This window comes from Danio aesculapii, chromosome 10, assembly GCF_903798145.1.
Source record: "Danio aesculapii chromosome 10, fDanAes4.1, whole genome shotgun sequence".
NCBI classification, from domain to species: Eukaryota; Metazoa; Chordata; class Actinopteri; order Cypriniformes; family Danionidae; genus Danio; species Danio aesculapii.
Genome location: NC_079444.1, coordinates 41,169,946 through 41,191,661, shown reverse-complemented (window position 1 = coordinate 41,191,661; position 21,716 = coordinate 41,169,946). Strand labels below are relative to the sequence as shown.

At 38.6% G+C, this 21,716-nt stretch overlaps 1 protein-coding gene across 1 annotated transcript in view; it reads left to right on the top strand.

The window, feature by feature from the left end:
• rab11fip1b (RAB11 family interacting protein 1 (class I) b) overlaps nucleotides 1-19,951 on the top strand; it is a 59,833-nt gene extending 39,882 nt beyond the window's left edge. The window contains exons 2-7 of the mRNA XM_056466215.1: nucleotides 254-681; nucleotides 1,490-2,925; nucleotides 4,787-4,950; nucleotides 11,774-12,994; nucleotides 16,503-16,605; nucleotides 18,573-19,951. Coding sequence (XP_056322190.1) covers nucleotides 254-681; nucleotides 1,490-2,925; nucleotides 4,787-4,950; nucleotides 11,774-12,994; nucleotides 16,503-16,605; nucleotides 18,573-18,776 — 3,556 coding nt within the window. The 3' untranslated portion in view covers nucleotides 18,777-19,951. The remainder of the gene's footprint in view (nucleotides 1-253; nucleotides 682-1,489; nucleotides 2,926-4,786; nucleotides 4,951-11,773; nucleotides 12,995-16,502; nucleotides 16,606-18,572) is intronic.
• Nucleotides 19,952-21,716: the final 1,765 nt, after the last annotated feature.

Sequence of the window (21,716 nt, the reverse complement as noted above, 5' to 3'; positions counted from 1 at the left end):
GACTTGAACTGAAAAATGGGGCTTTTATAGCCCTTTAAGCTCAATAGACTCCTTATTACCTGCTTATTAATCATTAGTAAGGTAGTAGTTATATTTATTTATTTACTTTAGTGTGACTACAAAGCATTGACTCTCTTTCCATAATCTCATATCTTCCATCTCAGTCTTTTATCTTTGTCTTTTGATGACAGCGGCGCTCCAGGAAATGAAGAATGCCTGAAACCAAACATCCTGTTCTGTTTGTTTCCAACAGATGGTTCAAATTGTTGGGGAAGACAGGGAAGGCCGACAAAGACCGAGGAGAAGTCCTTCTAGACATCCAGTTCATGAAGAACAACATGACGGCCAGCATGTACGATCTCTCCAGCCAGGATAAATCCCGCTCGCGCCTCGGCAAACTCAAGGATAAACTGAAGGGGAAGAAGAAAGACGGGATGTCAGACTCCGCTTCCGCCATCGTGCCCTCAGTCGGACAGGTACTGACTGACAGCGAGGCCGAAGAGGAGCAGAATAACACATCTGGAGCCAAAAAGAAGAACAAACTCAAGTCTTTATTTGTACCTAAGTCTAGTTTGCAACGTAACATGTCGCAGTCCATGTCCACCCTCGCCACGCTGCCTGAAAAAGACTCGGCCATCAGTCTGAGCAGATCATCTGGCCTCAACGTAGAGTCTCCTGAAGGTAATATTTAGAGCTTTATAGATGTGCGATTGCAGATTTTTCTTGTGGCTCAAACAGAAGAGTGTGTGCGAGAAACACCAATGTTATGAGTTCCAGTCAATGCATTAGCTATAAAATTTGAAAGCATCAACCAAATGCATAATGTCATGTAAATAATAATGTTGTCTCAATATTAGTGAGACAAGCTAGATAAATCCTAGACATCTCCACTATCATATATACACTACCTGACAAAAGTCTTGTCGCCTGTCCAAGTTTTAGAAACAGCAAATAATAACTTGACTTCTAGTTGATCATTTGGTATCAGAAGTGGCTAATATGAAAGGCAAACGCCTCTAGATTACACTTATTTGACCACAATAAAATATGATCATGCCTTAATTTTTAATGATTTCATTAGGACAGTAAGGTCTGACTCTGCTTAGACAAAAGTCTGGTCACTGAACCTTCAATAATGTCCAGTATAGAATATGTGGTCATGCTGCAGTGGAAACAGAATGAATATTGTGTCTGACTCCATCATAAGCTTGGAGGACTGCATCCATACATCTCTGCAATGACTCAAATCACTGATTAATAAAGTCATCTGGAATGGCAAAGAAAGCGTTATAGCAGTCTAATTTTTGTGGCTTCAGTCATTGTTGGCGTACTCTTCTAAATCTGGAAACATTAACAACTTATATCAAAATAGATATCGTTATATGGAAAATATTAATATTGTGTTTGTGCTATATTGCTCAGCGCTACTTCACAGGACCTTTAATGTTGAACACATAAATTCACTCTTTTTTTAAATATTGTTTCACAGGCAAAAAGAAATTCAAGTTCCTCAAGCACAAGCGCACTGGAAGCTCTGACAGTAAGGTTTCCCAGACCTCTCTTGGATTAACGCAGCCTAACTTGTGCATTAACGGCAGTCATGTCTACACTGAAGAGCCCGAGACCAGAGGATCCAGAGCCGGATCAACCTTCAGTCTGAACAGCTCAGGACACGGGTCAATGGAGGACCTGCGCAGAGGTCACGACAGAAAAACCTCCAACACATCTGTAGACTCGCTTAAAACCTCTGAGCTTCACACCCAAGAGAAATCAGTGGAGGAGATGCACAGGAAACAAGAAGAACAATGGAAACAGGAAGAGGAAGTTAGGAAGAGACTGGAGGAAGAAGAGAGGATGGAACGGTTGGAGAGGGAGGAAGAGATGAGGAAGTTGGAGAAACGGGAAGAGGAGAGGAAGAGGATTGCGAGAGAGGAGGAAAAGAAACGAGAAGAAGAGAAGAGGAAGAAGTTAGAGGAAGAGGAAGTGGAGAGGAAAATGGTTGCGAGAGAGGAGGAAAGAAAGAGGATGGAGAGGGAAGAAGAAAAGAAAAGAGAGGAAGAGAAGAGGAAGAAGCTAGAGGAACAGGAAGTGGAGAGGAAAAGAGTTGCGAGAGAGGAGGAAAGAAAGAGGGAGGAGGAAAAGAAACGAGAGGAAGAGAGGAGGAAGAAGCTGGAGGAAGAGGAAGTGGAAAGGAAAAGGGTTGCGAGAGAGGAGGAAAGAAAGAGGATGGAGAGGGAAGAGGAAAAGAAACGAGAGGAAGAGAAGAGGAAGAAGCTAGAGGAACAGGAAGTGGAGAGGAAAAGGGTTGCGAGAGAGGAGGAAAGAAAGAGGGAAGAGGAGAGGAAACGAGAGGAAGAGAGAAAAAGGATTGCAATTGAGGAGGAAGGAAGAAGAATGGAGCGGGAAGAGGAAGAGAAGAGGAAGCTGGAGAAACGGGAAGAGGAAAAGAGAAGAGTTGAGGAAGAACGGATAAGGATTGAGCAGGAAGAAAAGATCCGAGTGAGGAAGGAAGAGGAAATGAGAAAGGCAGAGGAGGAGAAAAGGAGGAAAATGGAGGAAAAGGCCAGGAAGGAGGAAGAGAAACAGAGGAAAATGGAGGAAGAGGAGAATGAAAGGCTGAGGAAAGAAGACGAGATGAGAAAGATTCAGATGGAAAGAAAGCGCGTAGAAGAAGAGGAAATGCTGAGGAAGGAGGAAGCAATGAGGAAGGAAGAAGAAAGAAGGATGACCAAAGAGAAGGAGAGGAATGAAAAAGAAAGGATGGAGCTTGAGAAAAAGAAAATGGAAGAGAAGATGAGAGAGGAGCAGGCGAGGAAAAGCGCTGAGGATGAGGAGAGAAGGAAAGAGAAAGCAGAGCGAGAGAGAGTCAGACAAGAGAAAGAAGAAATGGAGAGACAGAGGAAAGAGAAAGAACAACGACCTGAGGTGAAACTTTTTCCTGCTGTGATTTAATTGCTGAAGCTTTTATCACGATATACGGTATTATCACGGTATTGACTTAATCTGCAAAAACGGTCTGTTAAATCAGGGTCAGATGAATTCTGCGGACATTTTTTGCTTTTCCTGCAGAGAATTTTGTAAAAAAATAAATAAATAAAAATTTGCAGATTTATGCGGTATGATTTTGGAGTATCGTAACTTAAAAACGTAATAAATAAAATTAAAATAATAAATGTTTTACTTTTGTTAAATGTTTACTATGCAAATCCAATTAGATCCACTTGTTTGGTAAACAAAGCAAGTCTCTCATATAAAAGATCTACTAGAAGACTAAACATTAGTAAAAATAATATTAAAATGTGACTTAACAAACTGTATTGTATATAAATCATATGAACACTTTCATATTAGTCAATATTATCACTAAAATTAATTTCAAAATTGAATAAATATACATTTACAGAAGTAAATAAATAGACTCAGTGATGGGCTAAAGATCTGCAGATTTCGTGTGGGCCTACTTATACTTATATAATAATTTGTATTGCATTCTTGTGCAAAAATGTTCAATATAAACTAACTTTTCAATCCAATTAAACTGCAAAAGAATGATAAAATACGATAGGAAACACTTTACAATACAGTCTAACTAGTACACATTGAATTGGAATCAACAGTGAGAGAAAGGCAGGTTTATTAGTTACTACAGTCAGTATTATTTGTTCACATTGTTAATTAGTCAAGTTAACTTGCAGACTGGGGGCGTCCTGGTGGCGCAGTGGGTAACGCGATTGCCTCACAGCAAGAAGTTCGCTGGTTTGAGTCCCGGCTTGGTCAGTTGCCATTTCTTGGTTGAAGTTTGCATGTTCTCCTCGTATTGATGTGGGTTTCCTCCGGGAGCTCCGGTCCCCTCCACATTTAAACACATGTGCTATAGGGGAATTTAATAAGCTAAATTGGCCGTAGTGTATGCGTGTGAGTGTGTATGGATGTTTCCCAGTGTTGGGTTGCGGCTGGAAGGGCGTCCGCTGCGTAAAACATGTGATTGATAAAGTGGCGGTTCATTCCACTGTGGCGACCCCTGATGAATAAAGGGACTTGAAAAGAAATCGAATGAATGAATTTGCAGACTGTAAAAAAAGTCTTGCTGCTTTTAATGTTTTAGTTGAATCAAATGAACTTTTCTAGCCATCTCGGCTTGTATCAAAGGCTACGTTCACACTGCGAGGCTTAAACATGGTCCTAAACTGACCCGTATGCGCAAAAGTTCAATTACGGACAGCACAAAATGTCTAATTATACACACAGTGTGTGTACTGTATGAAGTTAGCACGTTGTCAGATTATGCTTAATATGATTATTGCCCTTTTCACAGACAACCGTGCTGTATTTCATCAACTGTAAAGGGTTGTCCTGCTATTACCAATGTGTATTTCGCCATTCGAAATCCTAAAATAAGTCTCTTATGATAGAAAACACTGATCATTTGTGATTTATGACAACTGCAGTGCGGTGACAATAGCTCCTTTTAATAAAATTGATATAACTAATCAGATAACAACTACAATTTTAACACATCATTAAGCATTAACTAAGAATTCATATTTCTCCTAATATTAATAAAAGATTTGTGTACTTTTCATTGAGTTTAGTTAAATTAACTGTTGGATCGTTAATTGCAGTGTTAAAGCATGGGGAAAATGTTAATCTTCGTACTATTAAGCTAACAAATTAACCAATGTACAACACTGCAATTGCAACGTGAGTGTTTTTAATAAAAACCAATGATATCAGTATTGTGCATGTTATAAATCACCATATATTGAATTATTGAATATATGTCTAGGTGAAAACCACGAGTGCTCGAATGAACACCAGTCAAAAAGCACCCGTCGAGATGAGCTCGGCCAATCCCTTTGAAGAATCTCTCTCATTGGACGAAAGCTCCTGCAATTCCTTCGAGCAGTCCAACGTGGGCCGCTCAACTAAAGTCTCTGCAGTCAAGCCAAGGTTAGTGTTTCATCAGTTCGTTTTATTCGCATTAATGTGGTGTTATTAATAAAATATAAACAGATGTTTGATGTAAACCATCAGTGAAAGCATACTTATATTATTTGTTGTCCTAACTGCACGTGCCAACCGCTGGATACTAAAAAAGCAACAGATACTACATACAGAATGCAGTAGAAAAGCCCCAAAGAAGTGAGCTGTACTAAACCATACAGTAGGAAAAGTGAGGCTGTCCCCAGTTTGGCAGGAAAGAGAGCTCTGAGCTCAACAGATCCTCGATCGTGGGGCTTCCTCCCATTTGCAGGGCGAGTTAGGAGTTTGAGCTCAGGTAGATCTCGAGAACTGCCTTGCTTATTTATGGCTAATGACAAATTAGGGATTTGGATGGGGTAAATGGAGAGAGAAACTGCTGGCTAAGGCCCCGTTTACGCTAATACGTTTGTTTTAAAATGCATACGTTTTGCAGCGGTTACACTTTCCATCCATACTACGCCGGAGTATTCAAGCCTCGAAAACAGACTGTTTTGGAAATGCTGAAGAGGCCATTTTGGTTTTAAACCACTGGAGCTACATGTCAATGTGTATGGGGGAAAATGGAGGCAAGGCTGCAGACATTCGCCATCTAATTGGGGCTTTTTCCTCAATATTAAGTGCACGAAGTTCAGTCCTGCATCCTTTCCTTTAAGTTCAGACTTTGCAAGTTTAAAATGGAAAACAAACTCCCGAGGACACATCGGGTAAATCTTCAACAGGAACAGTATAACGTCATTCACATCACCCTGCCTACACTGTTTCACTATCTCAACAATAAAATAAAAACATGATATGACTGCCTTTTTTTAATTTAATATTAACTTAACAGACACTAAAAATGTTAAGGCATTGTGTAGCTTCATATTTATTAGCGTCATCTATACTGTATGCATATGTTACGGGTCCCAGCAGCGGAACTCGTAGGCAGATTAAAAGTGCCTGAATTATCAGGAGAAACAAAATCACATCGAGACTTCAGTGTCTTTCCCCAGGCGCAGCATAGTAGCATCTGTTTATTAACAGTCATAATATAGCAAACATGTCTTCACAAATCATGTATACTGAAAATATATCCTCACAAATCATGTTTCAATTAATCAAACATTCAGTTTTGCTCTCTTTGTTTTTCTCTTTTTTTTACCACAATGAATTCTTCAAATACTTATACACTCTGTACTCTCTTAACATTAGCACATATAAATATTATACCTTCTGTATATTTATCAGTATGATACAGAATACACTTTAAATTCTTTTTCAATCATCTTTTCCCTTTTTCTTTCTCTGTAAATACCTCCGTTTATAACCATTTACCATAAAACTACTAAGCTCACAGAACAATCATGCCTCTGTTATTTGTATCATTTAAATTGTAACAGTTACACTTGACACCAATTCCCAATGTTACTCTCTAGCCTCATAAACTTTATACATTAGCAAATTTACAACCAATATATACAAATAAGTCATTTTCCCTGCTGAAAAATCCAGCTTAAACCAGCCTAGGCTGGTTGGCTGGTTTTAGCTGGTTGACCAGCCTGGTTTTAGAGGGGTTTTGGCCATTTCCAGGCTGGTTACCAGCCTTTTCCAGCCTGGTCTTAGCTGGTCAGGCTGGAAAATGACCAGCTAAATCCAGCTAAAACCAGCTTGACCAGCCTGGTTTAAGATGGACATTGCTGGTTTTGGCTGAGCTCCCAGTCTGGCTAGGTGGTCAAGCTGGTTTTAGCTGGTCATTTTCCAGCCTGACTAGCTAAGACCAGGCTGGAAATGACTGGAAACCAGCCTGGAAATGGCCAAAGCCCCTCTAAAACCAGGCTGTTCAACCAGCTAAGTCCAGCCAACCAGCCTAGGCTGGTTTAAGCTGGATTTTTCAGTCGGGTTCTGTTCAATTATCACATGCTGAGTAAAATACATATTATTTACTTGGGAGTCAGTTATAACAAACACAACTGTCAATTTACCGGTACTTTCATCTGAATCACGCTACTCAATAAACAACTGTAATTAAGCTATTCACTTTAAAACGCATAAGAAATCTGTACTCTCATGTTTTTACATGAATTATAATAAACGTATTGACTTTTTATGAAACATACCTGAATTATCAGGAGAAACAAAATCACATTGAGACTTCAGTGTCTTTCCCCAGGCGCAGCATAGTAGCATCTGAAGTTAACACAACCAGTATCCCCATGGTAACCCAAAGCGCAAGCTTTCTCAACTGCTGATGTTATTTTGTTTCAAACATTAGTCATTAGTAGAGATAATAAATTACTTTTGACTGTATATAAACAAATAAATACATTAATAACGAAACTAACATTAATATTGTGAATACACAATGGTGTATCATGTATATTAATAACAAAACGGAGCCTATAACATTACTGGCTCCTTTCATTTTCATTGAAAATATGAAACATACCTCCTTTGCTGAATATCAGTTTTAATAATCAATAGCGGCAATTGATAGTACAATAAGTTTACACAATATAGGAAATAAAGGCAAGCAATCAGTCAAATGTGCAGAATCGGTGCTCTTACATAAATTAATATAATAACTTATCTCTGAGCTCAGCCGAAACATGTTACCTGAGAACAAGTGATAGATTCAAAAGACAGAGGAGTTGTTAGGTAGCGACAAGATTGATTAAATATCACGTTTAACAACTATCGTGAGATGAGATCCAGCGGTAGATCACTGATGAACTGTCCGACGTGCGCTGCTCTCACCTGGGGAGGTGTGCTCAAAGCACCCGCTGACTGGCTGGAGCTCAGACGTGTCCATATGCTGCAGCGCATGCCAGAGTGTGTGTGTGGTCACGTGATGTACATTTTCAGTGGTGTAGTGTGGATGGAGAGCTGTACAGAAACGCTTGGAAAAGACGGATTGTTTTCATTCTAAAAGTGTAAACGGTGCCTAAGAGCTTATCTGTGGTGCCAATTTGGTTTAGTCAATTCACCTACGTCTCATGTCTTTGGACTGTGGGAGGGAAACCCACGTGAGCACGGGGAGAACATGTAAACTCCACACAGAAATGTCGAATGGCCTGGTAAGGACTTGAACCAGTGACGTTCTTGCTGTGAGGCAACAGTGCTAACCACTGGGCTGCCATGCCACCCATCTAGGAAAGGAGGAGGAGTAGGGGTGGGAGGGGGATTCTTCAAAACGAAGATGTCTGATGTATGAAACTCTGGCAATTTATAGTGACTTAGGAATGGTCTGATTGGTGAATCATGTCTTAGGAAATGCAGGACCAGCTGCGGTCAATCATAAGCACGTGATCCTCTCAAAATTAATTTAGAAATGAACGTAGTTTTTATATATATATATATATATATAACTTAGAACCCACTGGAAGCGCTTCGTTTTCTTCAAATTTTGGGGCTTGACATACTCGAACTCAACTTCCTTACGGCTTGCTGAGATTTATTATTCTTCATAACTCATCTACTCTAACTCTTCACATCAATAATTCTCCAAACGTCTCCTTTTTAAAGCAGTTGTGTTGGAAGGCAGATCCATAACCTGTGATCACAGCTTGAGCATGACAGGCATGGATGTGTGTGGCTGGTAGTGTTTCTGTAGTCTGCTTAGGCTTGCTCCATTTCACTGTAGTAGAGTTCATAACATCACACTGGCATCATTAACACCAACCTGGAGGAGCATTGACCACCATTATGAAGTGTGTGTGTGTCAGTGTGAGGTGTGTGTCTCTCTGTGTGTGTCTATAATAAATGTTTGTGTGTCTATATACATGTATATGTATATGTGTGTGTGCGTGTGCGTGCGCGTGCGTGTGCGTGAATATACAATCACCGGCCACTTTATTAGGTATACCTTACTAGTACCGGGTTGGACCCCGTTTTGCCCTCAGAACTGCCTTAATCCTTCATGTTATAGATTCAACAAGGTACTGGAAATATTCCTCTGAGATTTTGCTCCATATTAACATGATAGCATCACACAGTTGCTGCAGATTTGTCGGCTCCACATCCATGATGCCAATCTCCAGTTCCACCACATCCCAAACGTGCTCTATTGGATTGAGCTCTGGTGACTGTGGAGGCCATTTGAGTACAGTGAACTCATTGTCATGTTCAAGAAACCAGTCTGAGATGATTCGAGCTTTATGACATGGTGCGTTATCCTGCTGGAAGTAGCGATAGGAAGATGGGTACACTGTGGTCATAAAGTGGTCATAAAATACTCAGGTAGGCTGTGGCGTTGACACGATGCTCAATTGGTACTAATGGGCCCAAAGTGTGCCAAGAAAATATCCCCCACACCATTACACCACCACCCCAAGTCGTTGATACAAGGCAGGATGGATCCATGCTTTCATGTTGTTGATGCCAAATTCTGACCCGACCATCCGAATGTCGCAGCAGAAATCGAGACTCATCAGACCAGGCAACGTTTCTCCAATCTTCTATAGTCCAGTTTTGGTGAGCCTGTGTGAATTGTAGCCTCAGTTTCCTGTTCTTAGCTGACAGGAGCGGCACCCGGTGTGGTCTTCTGCTGCTGTAGCCCATCTGCCTCAAGGTTGGACGTGTTGTGCGTTCAGAGATGCTCTTCTGCAGACCTCAGTTGTAACAAGGGGTAATTTGAGTTACAGCTGGAACCAGTCTGGCCATTCTCCTCTGACCTCTGGCATCAACAAGGCATTTGCGCCCACAGAACTGTCGCTCACCGGATATTTTCTCTTTTTCTGACCATTCTCTGTAAACCCTAGAGATGGTTGTGCGTGAAAATCCCAGTAGATCAGCAGTTTCTGAAATAATCAAACCAGCCCATCTGGCACCAACAACCATGCCACGTTCAAAGTCACTTAAATCTCCTTTCTTCCCCATTCTGATGCTCAGTTTTAACTGCAGCAGATCGACTTGACCATGTCTACATGCCTAAATGCATTGAGTGGCTGGTGTGTGTCTTTAGAATGTGTGCGTCTCTGTATATACGTGTGTGTGTCTCTGTATAGGTCTGTGTGTGTATATGTGTTTGTGCTTGTGTCTGTATGTGTTTATGTGTCTGTATGTGTGTGTATGTTATGAGAGCATGTCTGTACTTGTACAAAAAATGTCTGGCATCAGGTTAAATCTATTTGAATCTTTTTCAAGGACTCCAAGTAAGGACAATCACTTGTCTCACAATTTACCAGCTGTTTGTCTTTCTCCATTCTTTTTTTATTTGTCTGTATGTTTCTGAAGCTGATTATCACCAAACAAATTAAATAACATTTAACAAAATTAAATGAAATACCCAAACCTGAATAAACAGTGCCTTTTCCACCAGTGTCTTATCTCTTTATTTTTGCTGAATTGCACTTATGCCGACCGCCATGTATAAGGTCTCTAACCCTCATTGTGTTCACTCTTGTATGGCACTTGGTTAAGGGAAGCTGCAGAAATCTGTTTCCCTGCAAATCGGCTGATCAAGCTGTTTCTTTTCTCTGACTCGTGTGTTTTTTGACTCGAGGGCTTTGTTAAATGGTTCAGGAATGTGTAGGAGAGCGAGAGCAGATTCGTGGGTGGCTCTTTAAATCTAAATCAGTTATCTCTTCAAGACAGCAGGCAAAGTTTCTCTCCGAAATTTTGCTCAGATGCGATTAAATATGCGTTAAAGTTTTTCTGAACTGGTTTAAAATGATAGGAGTACCATTTACAGTAGGGGAAATAATATTGAACATGTCATGTTTTTTCCTGGGAATAATATTTCTAAAAGAGCTGTTGACATGGAAATCTCGTCTATCAAATCTGATTCTCTATTGCATTTGAGTCAGGTGATTGGCTAGGCCATTCTACAGCTTGATTTTCTTTCTCTGAACGCATTTGAGGATGTTCTTGGCTGTGTTTTGGATCATTGTCTTGCTGAAATGTCCACCCTGGTTTCATCCTCCTGCTAATGTAGATGTTGGACTGAAGCAGCTGATATTCATTTACACTGAGGAAGGGCAGAGGGTTGCTGAAGAACTACTGAGAGATATTAGCTGCTGTCTGGGCTTTCACTGCCGAACTACACCTCCATTCCTTCATGTGTTCAATATTTTTTTCCTGCATCATTTCATTTTATTGTACATAACTTCATTTGTAAACTAATTCGATTTGTTTTCTTTGCATATATGGATTTCTTTGGTTGTTACCAATATTCTATGAAAAAATCAAGTCAACAGCACCTTTTGATATACGTTTTTTGAGAAAAATGGTGACGTGTTCAATACTTTGAAACGCATTGAAGTACTCATTGGAAAAACCCTAAATTGATAGTTATTTTAAGTCTTTTGAGCTTTAATAAAAAAAAAATCCATTGTAATCGATGTCAATTAAGTTACCAAATATGATTCTTAAAGGTTTAGTTCGACCAAAAATGAAATTTACTCATCTTCAAGTGGTTATAAACCTTTGATTTACTTTCTTCGGTTGAACACAAAAGAACATATTTCAAGGAAATCTTTAAAAAACCTGTAACTATTGATATCCATAGCTGGAAAAACATTCAATGGAATTTAATAGTTTCAGGTTTCCAGCTTTTTTCATAATTTCTTGCTTTGTGTTCAACATTAGAAAGAAACATTAGAAAGTTTTGAACAAGTGAAAGGTGAGTAAAGGATGACAGAATTTTCAGTTTTGGGTGATCTATCCTTTTAAAGGTTTCAAATCTGAATTACTATAGTCCGATAGTGCTTCAAAGTGGTTTTGATACTCACTGACCAAAGCAAAGGGGCTTTAATTTGCTTTCCAATGCTTTTAAACATTTTTAATCTTCCCTTTCGTTATCCTGCTCCTTCAGTTCTTCTGTTTCTGGACTCTTCTTTTCACAAGCGTCTGTGCCAAACACCAACCCGTTCTTAGATGACTCTGAAGATGATTATGATGATAGTGGAAATTTCAGTTATGGAGATGCTACAGAAAGGTCAGAAAAGAAACGACGTGCCCCAATGCCTCCCCAGTATAAGAAGCAAATGAAAAAACCAGCCATTTCTGAAGCCACACAAAGATTTCCATCTAAAGAATCTGAAGCTGGTGGAGACTCTGAATGCTTTAGTTTACGACTGGACAAACGTCCTGCACCGTTACCGCCAGATGTCACAAAGAATAAACAAGAAGTGCGAAATGAACATGTAGACCAATCGACCACACTTCATAGTAGACTCCAGGAAAAAGAATCAGCAAGCAAAGTGCACTCAACATTGCAAGACATTGATGCAAATACCAGTTCATTACATCTCAGCCAGAATTATCCTGTTAACAGACAAGAAACCAGATCTACTGAAGTCAAAACAGCTAAACACAACAAGGGTCCAGCTCCAAAGCCTTCATCACAGTCAACATCGTGTAAGAATTCAGCATCTGAGCCCAACAAGCAATCGATACAGAAAGTCTATTGTAAAGACCAAGTTGGATCCTCAAACTCTCTCACTGATCAGCTTGACAAATCTTCAATCAATTTGACTAAAGATCTTCCTGTATCTGAAGAGCCTTCAACCAAAGCTGAGTCTGTGCACTCTGAAAACCTTTCCATAACAGAAAGTAGACAAACGAGTTCACCGGAAGAGTCTAAGCTTGAGCATATTAGAGAAAGCAGTCCTTCAAAAAAGTCTCATCTCCAAAATATTGAAAGTTCCCAATCTGATGTCTCCAAAAAGAAGAGTCGGGCTCCGATGCCTCCTGCTAAATCTGAAGCAAATGTCAACCAGAAGACTCCAATCCAACAACGAGATGCTATTAGTCAACCCAACAGATCAAGACGAGGTCAAGATGAACTATTAACTTTAAATAGTAGCATGCAAGCTCCATCTTGTTCCACATCACATACAATTCAAACTCTCAAGACAAACGAAGTTCAGATGAAGACCGAAGCAGTTTCTTTGAGGTTGGACGCTGCTCCTGAGTCAGCACACAGGACTCTGCCACAGGCCAGAGTGTCACCGATTGATGTTCAAGCCATCGTTTTGCAGAATAACGGAGGTGAAAACAGGAGAACAGGTGATCCTGTCCTCAAACCCTGCAGGTGAGGTCATTTGTAGAACTTCTAGAGAATCTTTGAAGTAGCGGCAGAGGTTGTTGGTAGGTTTTCCGTTAGCCATCCTCAAAGTCCCTTTTAGGCATGTCATTTCACTTGGTGGCCATCTTTGAAACGGTGCTGCGGCAGTATGTTTGAATGGGGAAACGTCAAATTCTCCAAATTCTGTGTTTGCCAAGCTTATGATTGAATTTCACATTTGGAATCACCAATAAAGTTAAAGATCCACTGGCTCTTAAGTTTAGTTTCTAAACATTTGAATCAAACCGAATTGGCATTTTCGAATGGAACGAGATCACGGCACCAACCTCTGTTATGGCGGTTTTACACATTATCATGCTTTTGAATGATTCATTCGATTGCTCTGATCTTCTGAAGTAAATCCCAACTTGGTCTTGGTCCCAAATTTCCTACCGAAATGACAACAACCTCTTTGTTTACAAGTTTATAGGCGTTCGTGTAGTTGCTTTCATGTGATATGCATTTGACGAGACAGACTGTACCTCGTATTCATTTCATACTAATTACAAAGCCTGAGAACATTTGTTTTCAAATGTTGTTGATTCATTTAAAATAGAGATTTCAAGCTTTGTGGATATGTGGATATGTCTCATGTCTGTGTCTGAGTTCCAGTGCATTTGTTGACCCCAGAGTGTTCATAATGAAGCTGCAGAAACATAAAAACACACATCTGATTCAAGTCACTGCCCCGGAGAAGCCTCAGTCTATATCGATTGCTGATTGGCTCCTGTGCTAGAAGGCGGGGCTTTATTCGCCATATTGACCATGACACTTTTCCCCATTCAAAAATATACAAGTGACATGTCTTGTGTATTCTAGCGTCTTTGCCATCCTGTGGTAGTTCTTAGGAATTATAAATAATGTTTGATGCAGAATTAATTGTTTACAGAGCATGTGTGTTTTGACCTGTGGTGTAAAGTAATTAATTGCAAATTCTCAAAAAGTAGTAATAAGCCGTTTTTTTCCCTCAGGAATTGAACTTGAGTAGTTTTAAAAATGTGTGCTTTTACTCGAGTACATTTTCAGTGATGTATCAGTACTATTTTCAGTAGCTATGTTTCCATCCACCTATTTTTATGTGCATTTTGCATATGCGCATTAAAAAAACGTTGATAGAAATACCATAATGCACATACATTTTAAACGTAAATTTAAATAAAACATAAATTTTAAATAAAAAACGAATGTGCATAACTGTGTAGGATAAACATTTTATTCGATAAGATGTGCATAAACTACGATGGATACACTTTTACCGCACAAATTTCAGTGTGCGCATTAAGAAAGGTCATGTGATTTTGTTATAAGAAATCATGTGATGATCAAAATGTGTGTAAATGGACAAGCCAGCAGGCTGAGCACACTGTAAACCACCTGAACTGTTGTTTTGGTCTTTCTAAAACGCCTTACCATTTAAGTATTAGTGTTATTATATTATTAATGACCTCCAGAATCGAGAGCGTCTATGCTCCGCATCTGACACCTTCAAGTGCCACCGCGCGTTCACTGTGTGTCAGGATTGCCTTCTGAGGCGCAAGTCATTTATTAGATGAAGAAAAGATTGACACAGCTTCTCCTACTGCAGTAAATTCAGTTTTTACTGTTGATATTTGGCACCAGTTAATCAGGAAGTGACGATTTTGTTCGCTTTGACTCGTTGGATAGAAACGCTGCTTTATTCGCACGTCTTTTATGCGATAATCCAGTTTTGCACATAAAGTTCATTCGCATTTTTGGATGGAAACATAGCTAGTGTTATTTTTCTGCACTTCTATGTTTATTTTTTCTCTTCTACGGTGATTAGCTGAGCAAAATAATCAGTCCTGTGACTCCCGTCCAATAAAATCCCATACCTGTCAACCCTCCGGTTTTTCCCAGGGTTTTCCCATATTTTACAGTTCCATCCCGATATCATCCCGTAAAGGTATTTTCCCGTATTTCTCTACTGTATTTTCAATCTTTCTATGAAGGGTGGCAAAAAGCATTAAATAGCCGATCCTCCCTATACCCAACCCATACTGTCGAACCACCAGGGGACGCCCCTTGCTTTTCAATGAGAATTTGTGCTTTCATTTTATTTAGGCATGAACACTTTGAACTAAATATAAAACAGCGGGGTTCCCTTTTTTTCTGTTACAGGTGCCGTTGCCCCTCCTTTGCAATCCTTAAAACAGTCAGTTCATGTAGCAGTGCGTGACTGTCAGACGCGCTCCATAGTGATAACTTGGCGCAGTTTCCCAAACAGATTCTGTACACGAGATTTGAAGCGGAGAGAAAGTGGAAACTCTGGGTTTTGGGTGCATGTTTGAACAAATAGTACTACTAATAATAATAATAATAACATCTAAACATGTCGATCTTGGTGGGTTTTCATTCAAACATAAATTTTGTCTTAAATGAGCATAAAAAGTTAAGAAAGCCATCGAATGCTTTCATTATAGATCTGTGCATTTTTAAAATGGCACCGTTAATTTGATCAAACGAAAAATCTAAATGAAAGACTCGATGCCTTATATTTCACATCCTAATGTTGACAGGTATGAAATTCCCCTTGGAAAACGTCACATCCGTCAAACCAACCTTAAGATAAGGGCGTTTTAAAATGCAGCAAACATGCACAGCGTGAAGCATTTAAAGAGGAAAAATCCTTACACACAATGACCCGAGAGATTATTTGGACTCAATGTCTCTGATTAAAGATGTCTACTGTATAAATCAACGCATGCAAACCGCAATGCAAACCGTATGTACCACCAAATGCTCTTAAATAATCATTAAATGCACTACAGAATGTTACGTTTTCAAACAAATGCACAAATTGCATGTATTGGTGCTGCAGGAGTTGTGTGGCGCCACCTGCTGGACACTCATACTGAATGCTTTTTAAAATATATCATTTTGTGTTGACTGATTGCAGGTTTGAATACTCATCGAACATTTAAATCTGTTAAAACTTGAAGTAACCACTTTTTTAAAATGCAATGATTGCTTTTTAAAGCATTGGAGAATGTCATCATCAGTAGACAACACAAGCTCATGCAATTTACAGCTTGACTTGCAAGATTTGCTCAGTATTATATCCTGATCATGTACTTTTGAAACTTATCGTTGGCTTTTCTGAAGGTAAACATGTTTTGCAATCGTTTAAACCTTTCAGAGTTTCAGATCAAACACATAGGGTGTTTAATTTCACAGGTATTGACCTCCTTTATTTTAACTCTAAAACGTTTAGCTGATAATTGAGCACCACAGATATGAGCGCTTTCATCGTTTTGGAAATAAAGTCTCCACTTTTCACATTTCCACAGTTTTCCTCCACAGTTCTTTAAAGGGAGATCTATTCAAGACATGATCCTCACTCCTCACCTCAGAACTGTATTTAAATTATGCAGAAATTGTTGGATTTGCCTGCTTTGTATTCCACTCCTGCAGTTTCAGGTGCGCCTGTAAAACTCAGCTCTGTTTTTCTTGTCAGGCCTCATGCTGTAAAACCCTTGAACACCACTGACAAGCAGACAGAGACCCAAGACACTTCCAGATCTGGTCAAATTACTGACGACACGCAAGTCAAGATGAAGGTAATGTGAGATTATGATTTTTCCCTCCTCGTTTCCCCTCTATTATTATTCCACAATGCGTTTAATAAATATGTCTGCTCAAAGAGAGAGAGTTCACTCAGAAATGGATATTTGGGGTTAATTTACTTACCCTCGCCATTAAAGATGTAGACGACTTTCTCCTTTTCATCAGTAGAACGGTAATGGAGACTTTTAGCTGGAACTGTTGATCTTGGTGATTAGTAAAATGCTGTTTAATGCCTTTACTTTGAGTCAAAAAAACAAGAATTAAGCCATATTGCTTCTGATGATTGGTTTTTGGTACCACTGTTTTGGTATTAACTTTATAAATAATGTTCATTTTATTGCACAGACCAATCATTTTGCTTCATCACGTTCACATATACACTACCTCCGTGTTTCCCAACCCTGTTCCTGGAGGCACACCAACAGTACATATTTTGGATGTCTCCGTTATCTGACCCATTAACTTCAGGTTTTGGAGTCTCTTCTGATGTTATGATAAGATGATTCAGGTGTGTTTGATTAGAGAGAGGTTGAAAATGTGGACTGTTGGTGTGCCTTCAGGAACAGGGTTGGGAAACACTGCACTACCTGACAAAAGTCTTGTCGCCTTTCCAAGTTTTAGGAACAGAAAATAATAACTTGACTTCTAGTTGATCATTTGGGATCAGAAGTGGCTTAAATGAAAGGCAAAGGCCTCCAGATTACACTTATTTGACCACAATAAAATATGATCATGCCTTGATTTTGAATTATTTAATTAGGACAGTAAGGTCTGACTTTGCTTAGACAAAAGTCTTGTCACTGAACCTTCAATAATGTCCAGTATAGAATATGTGGTCATGCTGCAGTGAAAACAGAATGAATATTGTGTCTGACTCCATCATGAGCTTGGAGGACTGCATCCATACATCTCTGCAATGACTCAAATCACTGATTAATAAAGTCATCTGGAATGGCAAAGAAAGCGTTCTTGCAGGACTCCCAGAGTTCATCAAGAGTCTTTGTGTTCATTTTTATTGCCTCCTCCATCTTACCCCAGATATGCTCAATAATATTCATGTCTGGTGATTGGGCTGGCCAATCCTGGAGCATCTTGACCTTCTTTGCTTTCAGAAACTTTGATGTAAAGGCTGAAGTATGAGTAATATAGCCATCAACAACTAATATATTATGCAGAAAGTAAAATAATAAAAGCATGTCTTTTCAAAGAGAGAGTTCACTGAGAAATTACGACTTTGAAAAGGACGGAGTTTGGAATAAAGAATGTGAGGAAAGCTCCATTATGGTGCACTGGACAAGTCTGAACAAGTTCCTCCCACGCATGCGCGAGGCAGGCAGTTCTGTACAATTACGTAATGCATCGGCTTAAAGATATCTGTTAACGATCATTTTAAAAATGGCATTTATCGGCCGATAACGATATGGCCGCCGATATATCCTGCATCCTTAAAAATATGAACATTTCCTGTTAATTTACTCACTCACAGGTCATCCAGGATGTAGGTGATTTATATAATGGCAGTGAATGGTGACAGTTTTTATAGATTAGAAATAAACACATACCAATGCGTTCAAATCAATAATTTGGACTAATTCATTTCTAATAACTGATTTCTTTTCTCTTTGCCATGATGACAGCACATAATATTTGACTAGATATTTTTCAAGATGCTAGTATTCAGCTTAAAGTGACATTTAAAGGCTTAACTAGGTTAATTAGGCAGGTTAGGGTAATTAGGCAAGTCATTGTATAACAGTGGTTTGTTCTGTAGACAATGCAAAATAAATATAGCTTAAAGAGGCTAATAATATTGACCTTAAAATGCTTTTAAAAAAATTAAAATCTGCTTTTATTCTAGCCGAAATAAAACAAATAAGACTTTCTCCAGAAGAAAAAATATTATAGGAAATACTGTGAAAAATTCCTTCGTTAAACATTCATTTTTTTTCAATTGTTTCAGGTCCCAGAGGTTAAAGGGACGGGCCCGTACTCTCAGCTAACCAATGACGAGCTCATCAAGCTCCTGGAGAAGCAGAAAGAGCAGCTCTCTCTGAAGGACTGTAAGATTGTGGAGCTGGAGCAGTATATCGACAATCTGCTGGTGCGCGTCATGGAGGAGAATCCAAACATCTTAATGTCCTTATGCTTGAAGAAGTCGGCCTGAAGGACTGCGGTTTAGTATATAATGTGCAATGTGGGATGGAGGACATGTATGAGGTTGTGGGTAAATCACCAAGAGGTCTTTCACTAAAGCGACAGACACTACTGAGCTCAAGGTATAACTCTGATTTATGACGTCTAAATGGTGACGATGTGGTTTGGCTGCCTCAGATTCGTCTAATCGTGACAGATGCAGTTTTTCTACATGTTAAAATAAATGGTAAGACTTTAAGATAATGGTTCATTAGGTAATGTTTTTACTAACATGAACAAACAATAAGTTAGATGTTTATTATGGTATTTATTCATCTGAACACTGATCTAAAATGAGTTCATGTTAGTTATAATGTCAAAAAGCGTGACTTTGGATGTTAATAATGCATTAGTAAATGTTGAACTATGATTAATAAATGCTTTACTAGATTATTCATACTTGATTTTAGTAAATGCATTAACTAATGGACTTTTGTTTAAAGTGTTACCAAATAAATCATATTATTTCCTGTGATTGTCACTGTTTTTAATCTATTTGAATTGCTAATGTTCAAATGGATTGTTTTATTTCTTAAAGGGAAAGTTCATTCCAAAATTATTGCATTATTAAATCAATTATGATTCATTAATTATTAAAAAATTAGTTTTATACAAAATCAAGTCATCAAGTCATCCTTCTCTTGATTTTCTTCTGTTGAATGCAAAGGATGATACTTTGAAGAATGTTTGAAAAATTAAAACAGCCATTGACTATTATAGTATTTGTGTTCATACTATCGATGCTGTTTTTTCAACATTCTTCAAAATATCTTCTTTTTTGTGTTCAAATAAATTCAATGTTTAGACTAACGAGTGCAAATAAATAAGTACATTTTATATTTTTAGGTGAACTGTACCTTTAAATACTGTGGTCAGAGCATTTGGAGGACGCAACACACACTTATCAAGTAAATGAAATAGCACTATATATATATATATATATATATGTCTTCTTCACAATATTTTATATGAACTGCAAAGCTCTGTAATGTTTTGTAGATGCATATCGAAGCACTTTAAAACAATCAGTCCCTTTGTAAATATTTAGATGTGATCATTTGTATGTTATATGACCTTTGATGGCTGAATTATTATTATTCTCTGCTTTTGAAATAAAGACGGTCACAGGTGTGGCCTTGCAAAGAACAGCGTCATGTGTCATTCATTGTGCATGTTTAAGATTGCAGGTTAAGCTTTTAATTGTGTAAAAGGCATTGAGTGTAAGTCAGATGACGTAATGGGCCATTAATAAAGGACTGACTGTCACTCCACAACACAGTACTCTGTTTACTTGCAGATTGAGGAAGACTGAAAGAAAGTGAAGTATTTGAGTGTTTGCGCTGGGCTAGGTATTTAAAATATATTAACTAATTACATTTTTTTTTTAAGTGTTTTTAAATAGTTTGTAGTTTATTCCACTGTGGCGACCCCTGATAAATAAGGGACTAAACCAAAGGAAAATGAGTAAATGTACACTCACTGGCCACTTTATTAGGTAAACCTGTCCAACTGCTTCTCAACGCAAATTTCTAATCAGCCAATCACATGGCAGCAACTTGATGCATTTAGGCATGTAGACATGGTCAAGTGGAACCTTGAGGCGGATGTGCTACAGCAGCAGAAGACCACACCGGGTGCCACTCCTGTCAGCTAAGAACAGGAAACTGAGGCTACAATTCACACAGGCTCACCAACATTGAACAATAGAAGATTGGAAAAAGTTGCCAGAGTCAGAATTTGGCATCAACAACTATCAAAAACGTGACGCTATCATGTCAATATGGAGCAAAATCTCTGAGGAATATTTCCAGTAGGCTACTCTTCCAGTAGGCTACTGGCAGTTCTGAAATGGGGAAAAAAGAGGTCCAACCCTGTTCTAGTCCTACCTAATAAAGTCTAAAAGAGTGTATTTAGATAGCGGTTGTGGCTATTTTAAATTGCTGCCACTGATTAAGGCACAAACGTGCCCAGTTATTTTTAAAGATGATTTCATTCTCTTGGCAGAGGGTCATACAGAAACACAGCAGAGTCTTACGTGGACGGGAGGGCTTTCAATCTGGAAAAAAAATTATTCATTGCATTTAGGCTACTACTTTTTTTAAAAGGTTGCAAACAATTGATATGGGCTGAATTTAAACAAACAAAATAGTTTTAGTAATGTTGAACTCAATTTGTTTGTTCAAATTCAGCCCATATAAATTGTTTACAACCAGTTAAAAATGTTTTTTTTCCAGTGTGCTTTTATTCTTCAAGGTTAACATTCATACCTGCTGTCCCTACTGAAAAAAACAGCTTAAACCAGCCTAGGCTGGTTGGCTGGTTTTAGCTGGTCTACCAGCCTGGTTTTAGAGGGGTTTTGGCCATTTCCAGGCTGGTTTCCAGCCATTTCCAGCCTGGTCTTAGCTGGTCAGGCTGGAAAATGACCAGCTAAAACCAGCTTGACCATTTCAATGTGAAGTCAATGGCCCGCAAACATTTCCTTGTTGTCAAACTATTTATATGTGTAAGAAAAGGCAATTCAATCTTTTATGTGAAGCTGCTTTGACACAATCTACATTGTATAAGCACTATACAAATAAAGGTGAATTGAATTGAATTGAATTGAATTGAAAATCATATATTAACGTTAAAACAGCTATCATAACATTAATTATCAATATGTGGACTGTTTAGGATTCTTGGATGCTATGGAAATTAAAAACCTCAAACAGGAAATACGTTAGCATCATTGTTATTGTTTACATCCCTCAAAATGGTCTAGCTTTATCAAAAATGGAATAGTTAGCTCTTAAAAACAAACATAACATTCTTTAGTTAACAAATAGACTAGAAATAATCTGCAGAAAAAAAGTATAGCTAAACACTAAATCTATCAAAACTATATTTTACACAAACTTTAGGCTATATTGTC